Source organism: Brachycentrus maculatus, unplaced genomic scaffold (assembly GCF_059751285.1).
Source record: "Brachycentrus maculatus isolate JH-2025_06_01 unplaced genomic scaffold, ASM5975128v1 h1tg000014l, whole genome shotgun sequence".
Classification (NCBI taxonomy): domain Eukaryota; kingdom Metazoa; phylum Arthropoda; class Insecta; order Trichoptera; family Brachycentridae; genus Brachycentrus; species Brachycentrus maculatus.
Genome location: NW_028280768.1, coordinates 35,990 through 51,254, shown reverse-complemented (window position 1 = coordinate 51,254; position 15,265 = coordinate 35,990). Strand labels below are relative to the sequence as shown.

The window sequence follows — 15,265 nt, the reverse complement described above, 5'->3', positions numbered from 1 at the left end:
GCGATTGTTTTACTTGTTTGAATAAAAATAAAAACATTAGTTTGCTCAAAATCTTAAATCTCCTTAAGTTTTTTTACTGATTTCTGTACAAAGTTGCATTCGAATTCACGCATAGTTTTAAATACCTAAAATACAAAGATAAAAACTGTATTTTTGTGAAAAACAGATTTTTATTCGCAATGGCAACTCTACTTATTGAACGTAATAGCAATAAGCGCAATCTTATCTGTACTGTGGTGGACAGTTCCCAAAATATTGTATACCAACAAGCGTTGTTAAATTAAGCATATTAAAAATCTGTGTTTTCTAATGTCTTGTATTTCCATTTAACAAGAGTGAGGCACAGCAAGGCGTGACCAACTAGTTGTATAATTTAAACATCGTTTTACCATATATGCAAAGGAATATTAGGAATTTTATGTTATTTAATTTTATGGTTCTACACAAATAAATAAAATACAAACAATTATATTTTGTTATAATTTTTGTTGATTTATTTGGCATCAAGAATATTATTTACATGTTTTCATATTTACAAATTTATAAAATTTTTAACTTCCTTTAACGGGTGATAGATTTCTGCTAGTTTGTTGATAAATATTATACACTGTTTCTAATTTCTTAAATCTCTCTCCACTTATCTCTATGTGATTACAGCCTATTTGCTCATCATCACTATCTGAAAAAAAAACACAATAAATTACAAATCTGAGTAAACGTGACTTGAAAACACACAAGTATTAATTATTTTACCAATTCAGAATAGTTTTATTCAAAAGTCAATATTTGTTTTTCAAGCTTTTATCCTCTTTTATCAGGAAACGTGCACGTTTTATAAACAAATATAAGGAATTGAAGAATGTTATTTTTCTGTGCAAAATTTTTAAGAAGATTTTGATGAAGATTTATGTTTTTAAGTTTTTTGCCAAGTTGAACCAACGTTTCTAAATAAGCATTTTCGTACAATAACAAGGATAGCTACTGCCAATTATAATAATAATTATTTTAGCTGTATTTATCAAAGAAAATTATTGAAAATGTATCAAATATGGCACTGAGGAAAATTAATACATTACTTTTTATCAGCCATTGATCGAATGTTACTTTTTTTACTAGAATGTGTTAAGAAACAAGTAAAAACGGGGCTTGCTTCGCTGTCTTATTTGCAAAGATTACAATTTTTAATAATTCGTTTTTATTAAAAAATCTTTCAAAAACATTTTTTTACAAATGTCACGTATCGTTGATTAAATGAAACCATAGGGTAAATGATTGTACTGTTATAATAATCCATATACATTCAATATGCATATCTTAATGATACATTTGACGCAATATATTTGGGACGTGAAATATATGTAATCTGGAAGATAAAGTTATTTCACGGTAAAATACCAGAAAATGAAAATAATAGTACATTTTTTAAACTTTTTTTTTAAGGAAAGTAAGAATTTTTAAGTTATTTTGTGGTTATTTACATAAAACGTTTACTTTTAGTCACGATTTCATTAATGCTTTTGTTTGGTATCCATTTCCAAACTCATTTCATTTGATACGTATCTAACTAATTATACCTTTATACATTAAGATAAATTTTATAAAGGAAATTATATTATCTTTTAAAAATAAAATGAAAATGTCTTTTTTTATTAGCATTAATTAATATTAAGAATAAAAACTACTATATTTTAGGTTTTGTATGAAATAACGAAAAAAAAATTGATCTTACAGAAATTAAACGCGTGATTCCAAAATCAACAGGAAAATGCAAGAATTTGTAAGTTTTTATGTATTATATTTATTTTGTATTATATTTGTGTAAAAATAGTATGCAAAATTTTTCAATGGCTATTTTTTCCATTTGTTAATATCTGGCATCGTGTAATGAAAAGAAAAATATATTGTGTTAAAAAAATTGCCTTTTTTACTCAACTTCTAAATCTTCAACTGTAAGGCCAATATACGTTAAAAATATGTATATTCTAACTTATTTGTGTATCTGAAGTATTATGTATCATTACACGAGGCAACTCAAAACACAAAAAAACACAGACGAAATTTTTACTGAAGCAAAAAACGATCATTAAAATATATGAAAAGCTTTTAAATACCTCCATATACGAATTCAAATATCACGTATACAAAGCTATCCTAAGGTAGATACGATTATGATTGATCGTTAATGGCATTTATGCAACACGAATACCCAATTAGTCGCTTCAAGTTCGGATTTTCGATTAATTAAAATTATTCAATAAATATGATATTCATTTGCGTTAAATGAATTCAAATAAGAGACTTATTGAACATTCATTATGAATGTTTATTTCTTTACTTAGATATTTTTTTATCTCAAAAAGTCCTTATTTTTCAGTATTCAACATATTCAAGCATTCAAATACAACTTTAATATATATGTACATATACAAGTATATCTTAAATATGTATTTGTATTTTTCAAGTACGAATATAATGAAATATCTGACACTGTTAGAAGAACAAGTTCAAAAAGTCGATAAGCAAACTTCACTTGAGAAAAAATTACATTTCTCATTAAAATGGTTTAAAAATAGGAGAGAGAAAAGTCAATACAACTCAAATGTCTAATGGCGCAATTTGATCTGAAAATAAAGTTTTAAAAAAATCTAAAAAATGTTAAATACATAAAAACGTGTTTTTCTTTCTCAACTAGAAAGCAGAGACTAATAAAATATTCTATCTGAAACTATTCATGTCATCCAAATAATATTAAATGCCGCAGAAATATTCTTACAAGGCAGTGGAATGCACCGATAATTAATATGGGTAGGCTATGAACTACTCTTTTAGCGTTTTTATATGTCACGCGGGTAAGTTAAGATAGGCACAGCTTTTCTGCCTATATGGAATGCACGCCCCTGCCACAAGGTAAGGTGAGTATTTTCATGTTCTCTTTTTTGCGCTCTATTATTTTTTTGGAAGTATAAGAGAAATATTTGAGTTTTTATTCTTTACAAAAATACTTCAATTTCATCCTTTTTCTGAGAGCCTAAGCGGCTCATTACTAAAAATAGAAATAAAATTGTGATAGAGTGGTTACGAGCCCAGAAACTCTGTTACAGTGGTTACGAGAGAATCGAATGCCACACCACTCTGTCTTTGCAAACATTCTTTGCCTCTTCCACATTCATGCATCTCCTCATACATTCCCGAAGATTATTATGGATTAGATTATGTCTCCTGACAAGCTTTCAAATATTTGACATACTTGATGTTTATATATTTATACATATATATATATCTATATATATATATATATATATATATATATATATATATATATATATATATATATATATATATATATATATATATATATATATATATATATATATATATATATATATATATATATATATATATATATATATATATATATATATATATATATATATATATATATATATATATATATATATATATATATATATATATATATATATATATATATATATATATATATATATATATATATATATATATATATACATATATATAAACATATATATATATATATATATATATATATATATATATATATATATATATATATATATATATATACATACATATATATATATATATATATATATATATATATATATATATATATATATATATATATATATATATACATAAATACATATATAAAACCTTTTTCTATAATACTATAATGTATGAAGAAATATTTTAAATATTTCATTACCATGTACCTGGAGTGAAACAGCTCAGTGATCCCGCTGTGCTGCTCTCTCCTTCGTATCCATAATTTCTCAAATCATCGAAAGGTGGACAATTCACATCGCAATCGGCACATTTTTTGTAATTTTGTATTTCCTGTTTTTTATTACCAACTTTTCTTTTGGACTCGTTTTCTTTGGAAACTGAAATAAAAATATATTGGATTTAGACGTTTAAGCATTAAGACTGTCTTTTTAATGTTTATCGTTACTTTGGACCATTCACACAAACAATTTTTTTTTTTTTTTTTACGAATATTGACTAAAACGTTTTTGAGAACCAGTACGAATTATGCATGAACATGTAAAAAAAATCAAAACTAATTACAAATAAAATTCTTCGAATGCCTGATTAGGTTTTGAATATTTTAAAAAAATCATTAAAAAAAATAAATCTATTCAGAGATTATTGTATAACAGTGAAAAATATGTTTTTAGAAATAAATCCTTATGTACATGCTTTGCAATTATAGATGGCTTTACCATTACGGCAATCCCTTCAAAAAAACATATTTTTAAGAAATAAAAAGCAACGAATTTCTCTTCAAAAGAAAGATTTGAGAATTTTTAGTTTGGTAAATCTTAAATTTTGTTTTACTTTTTTACTATTTACAAAGAGACATTTAATTAAATTTTACACAATGAATAAAAACCATAGCATCGTTTACACCTTTTTTACTTAATTTTTTTTATTTTACATCCTTTATTATTGATATTTATCAAATGCTGACTGATTAAATGTAAATTCTAACAAATGCTGATACTGAATACTACGAATCTTTGTAGCTTTTACTATTAATTCAATACACATTTTCTAGCTAAATCTGTTTGTAAAGGTTTGAATATATGGTGAAAAATCTCAAATATGGTTTGCGTCTTTACTCATGAATTTCCACGTTGATTCACATTCTCACGGAGTTTTTGTGCTTTTCTTTAACAGATGGCAGTATATTTATCGTGATTATTTTTAAGAAATGAAAATACCTTAAAATCATTTTTTAATATTGATATTAATGTGAGTCGTTGTTGTTCATTTATTTTTTAAATAAAGTGAAAACAAACATCAATTTATTTTAATTTAAAAATGAAAACCACCCTTTCAAATATCACCGGTGCAAAATTTAAGATTGGTTTTTTGTTTTACTGCTATTTATTTGCTTTATACATTTTCATACTTTAAAAGTTAACCTGAATATTCATATTTTATGAACATTATTATTATATGAACATTATTTGTATATCAATGCTAAAAATGTTTTATATTTATTTGCCTTTAATTGACCTCAAAACATTTTTAAAAAAATTGAGATAAACAAAAGGCAGACAAAATGCATTTCTTTTAATACAACTTTTCCCTGGATTCAACTCAAAGTAATTTGAAATGAGGTAACTTACAAATTATTTAATATAGGTACTTATAACAAAATAACGCATGTAATTTATTTTGCACCGAGAGCATTAATAAAATGGTTACCTTTTTCTAAATATAATTTTTACATACATACATAGGTTCAATATGAGATTACTGCAAATATGAATCGGGTTTAGAAATGACCTATGATTTGAATTGAAAAACAAATGTCAGCAATATAAAATATTTACATTTTAATGTGTCCAAATACTTGTTCACAAATAGGGATCATCTCCGCTAAGGATTTTTTAAAATTGTTTATATCTTAACATAAATGAAGAATGAAATGAGAGTCTGGGTATTTACAGGCCTTTTGACGTGCCATAGACTGGTTAAGTGATTACTTTGCAAACCTGGAACATTCACCAATTCTACCCATGATTGACAAACACACTCCATAATTTTTTGTCAGTCCTAGATATATTGATCAATCTAAAAAAGCAGTACATATGAGTTCACAGTTCAACAGCCATCTAACATGTATTGGAATGTATAAAATAAAAGTGATGTTTTCAAGCGGGTCTCAAGTGTGTGAATACAATCCAGGATTCGGACCTTGCATAAAAATGAAAGAGACTATGCAAAATAAAAGTTTTTCTCAACCCTGTAAACATCCAGACTTCCATTCTTTTTTTCATCTATAGTATAACAACAAGACAAATTTGATAAACCGGTTTAACAGATACTAAAATTTAAAGATGTTTTATTCCATTTTTTTTGTTAATGATAAAGTATGTATAACGTAATAGTACAAAATTTATCCCTTAAATACATTTTTCTTGACCAACTGCTTGACAGTTTAATGAATGGGTCACGAATACTCCAATATTTTAATAAAATTTTATTTACCGACTTCAAACGTACCATTGTTGACAATTTCAGTGAACTCTGTCTGTTGTACGTGCTGCACTGGGATCTGCAATGTGGTTATATCAAACGCAGTCATATCATCTTCACCACCGCCTTCATCATCATAATTTATTACATTTTCTCGAATATCCTTTTCTGGACCCGCTGCCTTCGATTTTCCGTCCTTTCTGCGACTGCAGGCAAGAAAAATTGGAACCACCACTGAAAATAAACATATTTTAAAATAATTATTCAAATTCATTCATTAAAATTCATTCAAGGTCATTTATTTCGATGGAGCTATTTTTAATGTTGTAATAATATTAACGTATGTCACTACCATGCACTCGAAAAAATTAAAATCAGAATTATTCTAGACAAATAAACCAATTTGTTAAGATATGGTTTTAAATAGTTTAATATATTCATATACAAAAAATAAACTTCAAAACTTAGTTGTCAATATAACCCTTTTATTAAATTGTCAATTGATGAGTTAAATTTCTTAATGATGTTTTTTAAGCTTTGTAAAGTTATTAATTTTTTTATGTTCAAAAATTTCTGGATTTTGGATTCTGTTTCGTTGAAAAATTAGACTGATTATGATTTTTTAAATTAAAATGGCAAACATAATACTTTTGACATAAAAAATGGAATCATTATTAAAACATGATTATTAATATTGGATTAGAGAAAAATATTTTTTGTCTCATTTTCCGTCATAATTTATATGCAACGATCTTTTATGCAATAAATGGAAATATATCAGCAGGATTATAAAAATGTATGATTTATTTCTAATGTTCTTATTTTCATTGATGTTTAATTTTTATTTTACTGAATCGACAACAGAAAAAAATTAAATATGTAGTATTGAAAAAATTTATAATAAATAAATTTCTTAAGGTAAAAAATATTATGGTCCCTCGGGATCGAAATCGTTTTAATCATTAATATAAACTACGTTTACTTTCTGTATACTCCCATGTTAATAATATATTGTGTATCCCAATTCCCAAAGCTGAACAAATAGTAAATTCACAACACTCATTGAATACAAATTACTTTGGTCCCTTGATATTTCGTAAGATAAACATTGCCTTATAATCTTTTTACTTTTTGAACCCAAACCAACTTAACTCATAACCAATTTTTGTTTGCTTATGAGAATTTGTGTATTTTACTTTTTCCTTTTACTTTAACAGTACAAACTACAGAAATAAAATAATAAAATAAAAAGAGGCATGATTTTGATGTTTTTTATCCGAGTTTTAGTTGAAAATTCAGTGTTATTTTGTTTAAACATATACCAAGCTGTAATAAAATGTAAAAATCTTTGGTCAGACTTTTAATAATGCGTATTGTTTTATTAGAATAACTTTTTCATAACTTTTAGTTTATTCTAGAATTATTTTCCATGCCCAATTTTATAACACAATGATATTGTAGGTAATATAAATATTTATTTTAATATCGATCATGAAATGTTTAAGTGAAGTGTGAAGTGTGAAAGACTTAATGGTTTATTTATGTTTTTATTTATTTACATAATATATATATATATATATATATATATATATATATATATATATATATATATATATATATATATATATATATATATATATATATATATATATATATATATATATATATATATATATATATATATATATTTATATATTATATACATATACATAAATATATTTATGTATAGGTATATATATATATATATATATATATATTTATATATATATTTATATATATATATATATATATATATATATATATATATATATATATATATATATATATATATATATATATATATATATATATATATATATATATATATATATATATATATATATATATATATATATATTTATATACATATATATATATATAAATATATATATATATATATATATATATATATATATATATATATATATATATATATAAATATAAATGATATTTGTGTGTGTATATATGAATTATATTTATTTACAAAGATAATCCTTCAAAGCTTAAAATGTAATTTTATAAATCTTGCTTCCGACGCATATACAAAACAATGTAATCTCTTTTTATTCTTCTCCAAAAACCAAATATTTTACAAACATAATATTTCTTTCATTTTCTCTACTTCCTTATCCTCCTACAGAATGTATAATACATAAGAAGAAGGTTCAGATCATTCTTTGATCTTTTCTTTAATTTAACTTAGAAGCGTCTTTATTACACGACTTACTTGATTTCATATTACATTTCTTTTGAAGTAGGTACGCATTTTCATATACGAAAATTTTAATTACTTTGCGAAGCATTGTATTACATTGTATAATTTAATTTCTTTCCCTTTTTTATACAGTAAAATGATCTGGAAGATTAATTCATATATAAGAAACGAAGCTCTGAATTCATGAAAAAAAACTATTATCTTACACGTAAGTCCGCCTCTATAGTGTAATAGTCAGCATGCTTTGCTATCTTATTAAAGGTCGTGGGTTCGATTTCCAAGAAAGTCAAAATAAATATTAGTGAGTTTTCATTCTAATTTTTATTTAATATCGCTCTGGATCTGAAGCGCAAGGCTGATCACCTTTCCTTCCTATATTTAATGATCAAGATATCACTGCTTATATACGATGTAGTCTTATACACCATTGAGTGCAGATAAAGTTTAGAATATATTTAAATCTAAATAACTTTTATCTTTATAAAAAAAACGTTAACAGCAAAAATGATTTAAAAATAATGATTTGTAATAAAAATTTATCTCAATGAAGCAAGCACCTTAATTGTTTAACTGGCCCATTTAATATATTTATTGTTACGGGAAAGTGATGCGATGGTTTGTTAGTTTTACAAAGTTAAAACTTTTAGTGTTACCTTTTGAGAATGCGAGTTTTTATGATTTTTTGAGCAAATTTCTTTGCGGGAAAAGGTGTTTGAATCCTTACCGAATATAATAAGTAAACAAATAAAAATAGCTGTAACGGCTCCGAGGCTGAGGGTAAATGTGTGTTTATCGTGCTCCAGTTCGCAGTTCTTCCCCCAGAAGCCATCAATGCAGACACATTTATAGCGGGTCCTGGGGTCCTGATTGACACATCTTCCTCCGTTCTTACAGGGAAAGTCGATACACTCGTTACGATCCGTACAACCTTTTCCATCGTGAGTTAGGATTTGACCTTCTGCGCATCTGAAAGTTGAAAAGATAAAAGTTTATGTTTATTTACTATTTAACTGTTTATCGAAATTTTTCACGTAATCCTAGTTTAACTTTACAAATAAGAAAAATAATTTTAATTTTATTAAAGAGTAAAAATTCATTCAATGGAAAACTGTGTTTTGAAAGGGAGAAAAAACTGAAATTACTTTTTCCTTGTGAAAAAGATCCTTATCCATAAACTGTGTTTGAAGTTATTAATAATTATTTAAAAACTAAAACTTGTCATTTTGAAAATAATTGACCAAATAAATAGAAACCACAGTAAAAGAGTCGGTACAAAAAGAGCTTTTACAAAATTTTTACACACAAACTGTTGAATTTTTTTTTATACTTTGTGTAATATGCAAAAACAGTTTTGTTTGGTATAAAGAAAATACATTTTAAATAATTCCGAACACCGAAATTCAGTTTTAAAAAAAGGTTTTTTTCAAATTTAAAGGTATTTGAAATTATAAAAAAATATATTTATCATAAATTATGGATTCTCGCTTGAATTTACCTGCATTCTAATTTATTCCACAGATCGACACAAACAAACGGCGTTGCACAGTCGACGTTAATGCAAGGGGTACTTGAAGCGCATCCTTTGACCAAATTACGTGACATAGTTGCCTGTCCCCACTGCGTGCCATTCATGGCTGGAGGAAGCGGAAGCTGTTTACCATCGAGGCGAATGTCATCTAAGCAGCCCTTCTGAAAATCGGCAAAGACCTCTATCGTTTGCATGCCGGTAAATTCCGCCTTGCCACCAGCAAAAATGCCTTCTTGTTTATCAATAAATAGCCATTGCTGTCCAACGAACGTGAAACTCTCGTTATAGTAAAGCCCTTCCCCTCCGTCCATTTCGAGTAACACTGCACTTCCGAAACGATTAACTTTGGCAACATGCCAATGTCCGTCATTTACCAACAATCTGCTCAACCAAATATCATTTTCTTCCATTTTCATCGAGTTCAAATTGTATCGGAAATGTAACCGCGAGTCTTTTATTTCCAATATACAATACTCCCTGCTGTGTTGATCACTCATACGAAAAAGTTCTCCCTGAGATTCTCTCGTGCGAAATCGAAGCTGAATACTTGTCGTGAACCTGTCTGGTTCGAAACTCAATGCATATTTTACGTAACTTTGACTTTGAAAGGTTATGGGCGTCGTAGGTGTCGTGCACGTGGGACCTGTCCAGCCAGCTTTGCATTTACACTCCGCACTCGAGTAACTCGCTAAGCACGATCCGCTATACCAACAGCGAGCTGTATTTTCATCTTGATTGCACAGCTCATCCGTCTGAGGACAACCCGGTAGTGAATTCGTTTGGAGCCCGGGATGAGCTAAATCATATAACCTACTGTTGAATATTACGTTTTTAAGACAGCCACTAAATCCCTCAATATTCGGAGTGTGTCGCCAAAAGTACTGCATTTTTTCAAAATCTTCAATATAAGCTCCACCCAATTGCAACGGGGTATTGACGTTTAAGTACTCGTTAAATAAAGGAACAATGCCTTGGGCTTGACAATTTGAGTAATCTAACTCCGATAGACTTCCATTTTCAATTTTTTTCACCTCAGCTGCTTTGCAGTAGTCAAGGATCATTTTTACGTTTTCAGTATCCCAGAAAATGTCTAATCTGTGCCATTCTCCATCATCCAATGGGAGTTTTGATACAATTTTCAATTCTAAGGTTCCAGAACCGAAATCAATAAGAAGACGAGGTGCCCCATTTTGAAGCTCTACAGATACAAAATCTGAGAGAATTTCCTCATAAGATTTAGGGAGAATTATTGGTCCATTATACAGGAACATTCCGTTTGCGTTTCTTGTGATAAATTCAAAACTGAGATGAGACTTGTCGCACATTTCCAAACGCGGAAACCACGCCCACCCTTTTCCTTGAAAATTTCTGTATGTCTGTTGACAACGGGGACCACTGTATCCCGCAGGACATGAACAAGTTATCCCGAGTTTATTATCAATGCATAATCCCCCATTATAGCACGGGTTTGATTTGCAAGATTCCACTTTAGAATTTTTAGCTTCACACAAGCATTGCGCCAAAAACTTTGCCCTCACACCCACCAAAGCTGTAGTATTAGCATCAACTAAATAAGGATTTTTCTTTATTTCAAGGAAGTTAGTGCAAGAACCATCACACTTTTTATTTTCTTGAATGCATTCGTTTATTCCTGCCATTGTGATATTAATACCGAGATGGTTTTCTATTTCAGATTTATGTAATAAAACAACTCCATTCATATTAACCGAATTGATATTGGTACCATGGATGGTGAACATTATATCCACAAACGATGCGCTACTATTACTTTGCTGTACACTAAAAATTGAGATATCTTCTCTGTCGGTTTTGAATAAACTTACTAATTTTTCTTCTAAGCTCTCTTTTACGCTTTTTTTAATACTATGTACTTCATAATCCCATTCTCTTATGAATTCTTCATCGGTAATACCTTCAAATCTTATCGAACCAGAATTGATTACCGATTCATAGCTTATGTCTTGAACTTTGACATTAAATATTGAAGACACGTTGTATTGGTTATGCCTGTAATCTGAAACTTTGAATTTTAGTTTATAATTTCCTTGTTTTATTCCTTGTCGCATTTGAAGCATCCCGGTTTTTTCGTTTAATTTGAATTTAGGATGTTCGGTTGATTCCCATTTCACGATTTTATCTGAATAATCCCAGTCATCTGCATCGTGCACAAATACTTTACCGATATCAAAATCATAAGACTGACCCTGATAATTGTAAACCATAACATTTTTCGTTCCAGGTTGCATTTTATTATCATTAATATCTCCAATTATAACAGTTAATGTACTTGTTCCAATCATGGGTGGATTTCCGTTATCTTTTAAGATAATTGGTATCTTATAGTCTTTCTTATATTCTCTATCAAAAGTTACTAAAGAGGAGACCACCGCCATATTTTCATTGTTCCCATACTTGACTTGTTCCACTTTAAATGAAGAATGAATTGTCTCATCAGCCGATGGATCCAAATAGAATTTGTACGGTGGGCCATTATTCATCGAATGATCATCTCGATCTGTTGCGTGTATTTCCGCTACCAATTGAGAAGGAACATGCTCTGGTAGCACGGGTCTATATTCCTTAAGGAACGTAGGAGCATTATCGTTTACATCTTTAACTACTACAATCATATATGCAACTGCAGTTTTTGGTGGGATTCCATCATCCTCGGCTATTATTCGTACATCATGACGAGAAAGTTTTTCTCTATCTAAGGGTCTTTGTACAATTACAGAACCTTTTTCATTTATATAAAAATGTCGTCCTTTGTCAGATAAACGATCTATAGCATAAGATATTTTACTTTTTCCTCCGTTATCAGCATCAAATGCTCTGAAGGTTTGTATTATTTTTCCAACCTTTATATTTTCTAAAACGTGTACTTCGGAAACATTTTTTTCAAATACAGGATGATTATCATTTATATCCCGTAATTTTACCACAACCCAGGATGTATCTTGATGATAAGTATCTGATTTATCAGTAACTTCCTTATCTTTAACTTGAATTCGAAATCTAAATCCATTTCTTTGCATAGGATCCTCAAAATCAAGGGGCTCTTTAATTTTTAAAGACCCAGTTCCATCGTTTCCTTTAACCATTTCAAACTTGCTAGCTCCATATCCACTATTTTCTATTATTGTGTATGTAAAGTTGTTAGTTTCATCTTCGTCGTGAACAGTGACAGTCAAAACAGATTGTGAAGGAAGAACTGCATCATTTGTTTCGTCAACTTCTGTAACCCATTCATCTTTTACGAAATGAGGAGGCATGTCATTAACGTCTTTCACTTTGATCGAGGCTGTCCCAGTTCCCTTTAATCCTCCTCCATCCATAGCAACAACTTGAATAGAGTAATCAGGTGTTTTTTCTCTATCCAGACAACAAACAGCGGTTTTTATAATACCCGTAGTTGGCTCAATTTCAAATATTGGAAATCCTGTTTCTTCTTCAATGACATTTTTTTCGATCGAATATACCAATTTAGCATTCCCACCTTCATTTGGATCGTCATAATCAACAGCCGCAATTTTCATCACATATAATCCAACGGTACCATTTTCTGTGACATTAGCCAAATAGACACCTAAAGGGAAGATTGGTGCATTATCGTTTATATCTTTTAAGTTGACTTGAACTTCCGAGTACCCAACTAAGCCATCTCCTCCCTCATCTTGAGCAAATATTGTGAATTTCCATTGGGGACGTCCATTTGGTTGGTCCCGATCCAGGGGCTATAATTTTTAAAATAATTAGTATACCGTTTTGTTCTTTTTATTAATATTTTATTAAAAATTTTAATTGTAATCAGAAGAAACATATGCTGACATGATTTTTAGAATTTCTTAGTTTGACGAGTATCCCTACTTATTTAGAGGCGCTGATTACGAATTTTAACAGAGCGGCTCCCTCCGCAGCCTGATGACGTCAGTGCTTTAAGATTATACGTGAAGCATAAAACCTGAGGACTGATTTATGTAACCATATTTGTCCATAAACTTTGTAATTATTCTTTAAGAGTTATTACCCACGTTCTTAAGAGAAACACTTCCAAAAGCTCGCTTCACGTACTTCAAAATTTAACACAGCACCCCATATAAATTAAATTTCTCGGCATGTGTAATTATTCTTCATATTAATGAAGTGACATTAAAAATTTTGATGTCGTAACTTATAAATATATCATTCAATCATACGAAATTTGGGAATGAGTTTGTCCTTACCTTCAGCACGAATATCTCTCCCGTGGTTCTGTTCACTTCGAATTTACTATTAGAGGGGTTATCGGTATCAATTCCTTGTCCTGTCGGGAAGTATACGACGTTGTGGGGTCGGTCTTTATCGCCATCAATCGCCGTTACCTGTTTTAGTGTTACAGATTACTTATCGCTAGAAACTACACAGAACATAACATGGTAGGTGGGTTACATACATGCTCTAACACAGTTACTGTGTAAGAGCGACATTCAAAGGCGAGTGACATATTTGAGAAATAACAGGAATAAGGGATTTTATTTTTATCTAGCCTTTAAAAATCACGTCGTTTCAAGAACCACTTATAATAAATAACATGTGAGTTTCACTGGTAAGTCTTACTGACTGACATCCCGATCACGTTCCAACTCATAAGGGTTGGGAAATGTAGTGGAGGAATTTTTTACTTACTAAGAATTCGGTGATAAAGCGTTTCACTCAAACATTATAATAGAGAAAAACTAAGAATTTATGCGTTTTTTATTTAAATAAATTTTTCTAGTGCGATTTTTTTTTAAAAAACGCTAAGATAAATAAATATCAAATATTTTTTTTCACCACTTTTATTTATTTTTTATTTTACTCATAATTATAATAACGGTTTCTCGAACTGTTATAAATTAATAAATTATCTTAAAAATCTAGATGGATGTATATTTTTTAATATTAAAAAAATAAAATAAAATAAAAACTTTCGAAAGACACGTAAGTTTGTTGGTGTAGATTTGTACCTTTGACCTCGTTTTTAAAATGATTGCCCAAATTTTACATTTAAATATTGTAGACGGTAACAGAAGCTTTATGTTTTATTTTAAAATGTCAAAGGTTTGAAAAATATTACACAATTTTATTCAATTCATTCGAAAAATAGTCTCTGCAGTAACGTAGTACTTTTTCTTTTAGATATTTGAAAACAAAATTATCACTTATAAATTACACTTTCAATATTCGAATTTAATTTAAAACTTTTAAAGTCAGTCAGATAAAGGTTTTATACTGACATTTCTTTAAGGAGCTGCATTTTGTATACTAAAATAACTTCAAAATAGTTTTTTCCACAAAAAATTAATCTGATCAGTGACCGGGTTTTCTCGTAACTAACATTATCTGACTCAAAAATGTAAATTTATTCAAATCATGTATTAAGTTATTTTGCACCTTGTTTTTCTTAACCCTCAATA

General features: G+C 28.5%; 1 protein-coding gene across 1 annotated transcript in view; it reads right to left on the bottom strand.

Annotated features, from left to right (window-relative positions):
• Positions 1-517: 517 nt before the first annotated feature.
• LOC148313368 (neural-cadherin-like) overlaps positions 518-15,265 on the bottom strand; it is a gene marked incomplete at its 5' end in the record, with an annotated part of 38,945 nt that continues 24,197 nt past the window's right edge. The window contains 6 exons of the mRNA XM_088263807.1: positions 518-679; positions 3,753-3,923; positions 6,055-6,261; positions 9,006-9,247; positions 9,777-13,564; positions 14,054-14,191. Of these exons, the coding sequence (XP_088119933.1) occupies positions 552-679; positions 3,753-3,923; positions 6,055-6,261; positions 9,006-9,247; positions 9,777-13,564; positions 14,054-14,191 (4,674 nt within the window). The remainder of the gene's footprint in view (positions 680-3,752; positions 3,924-6,054; positions 6,262-9,005; positions 9,248-9,776; positions 13,565-14,053; positions 14,192-15,265) is intronic.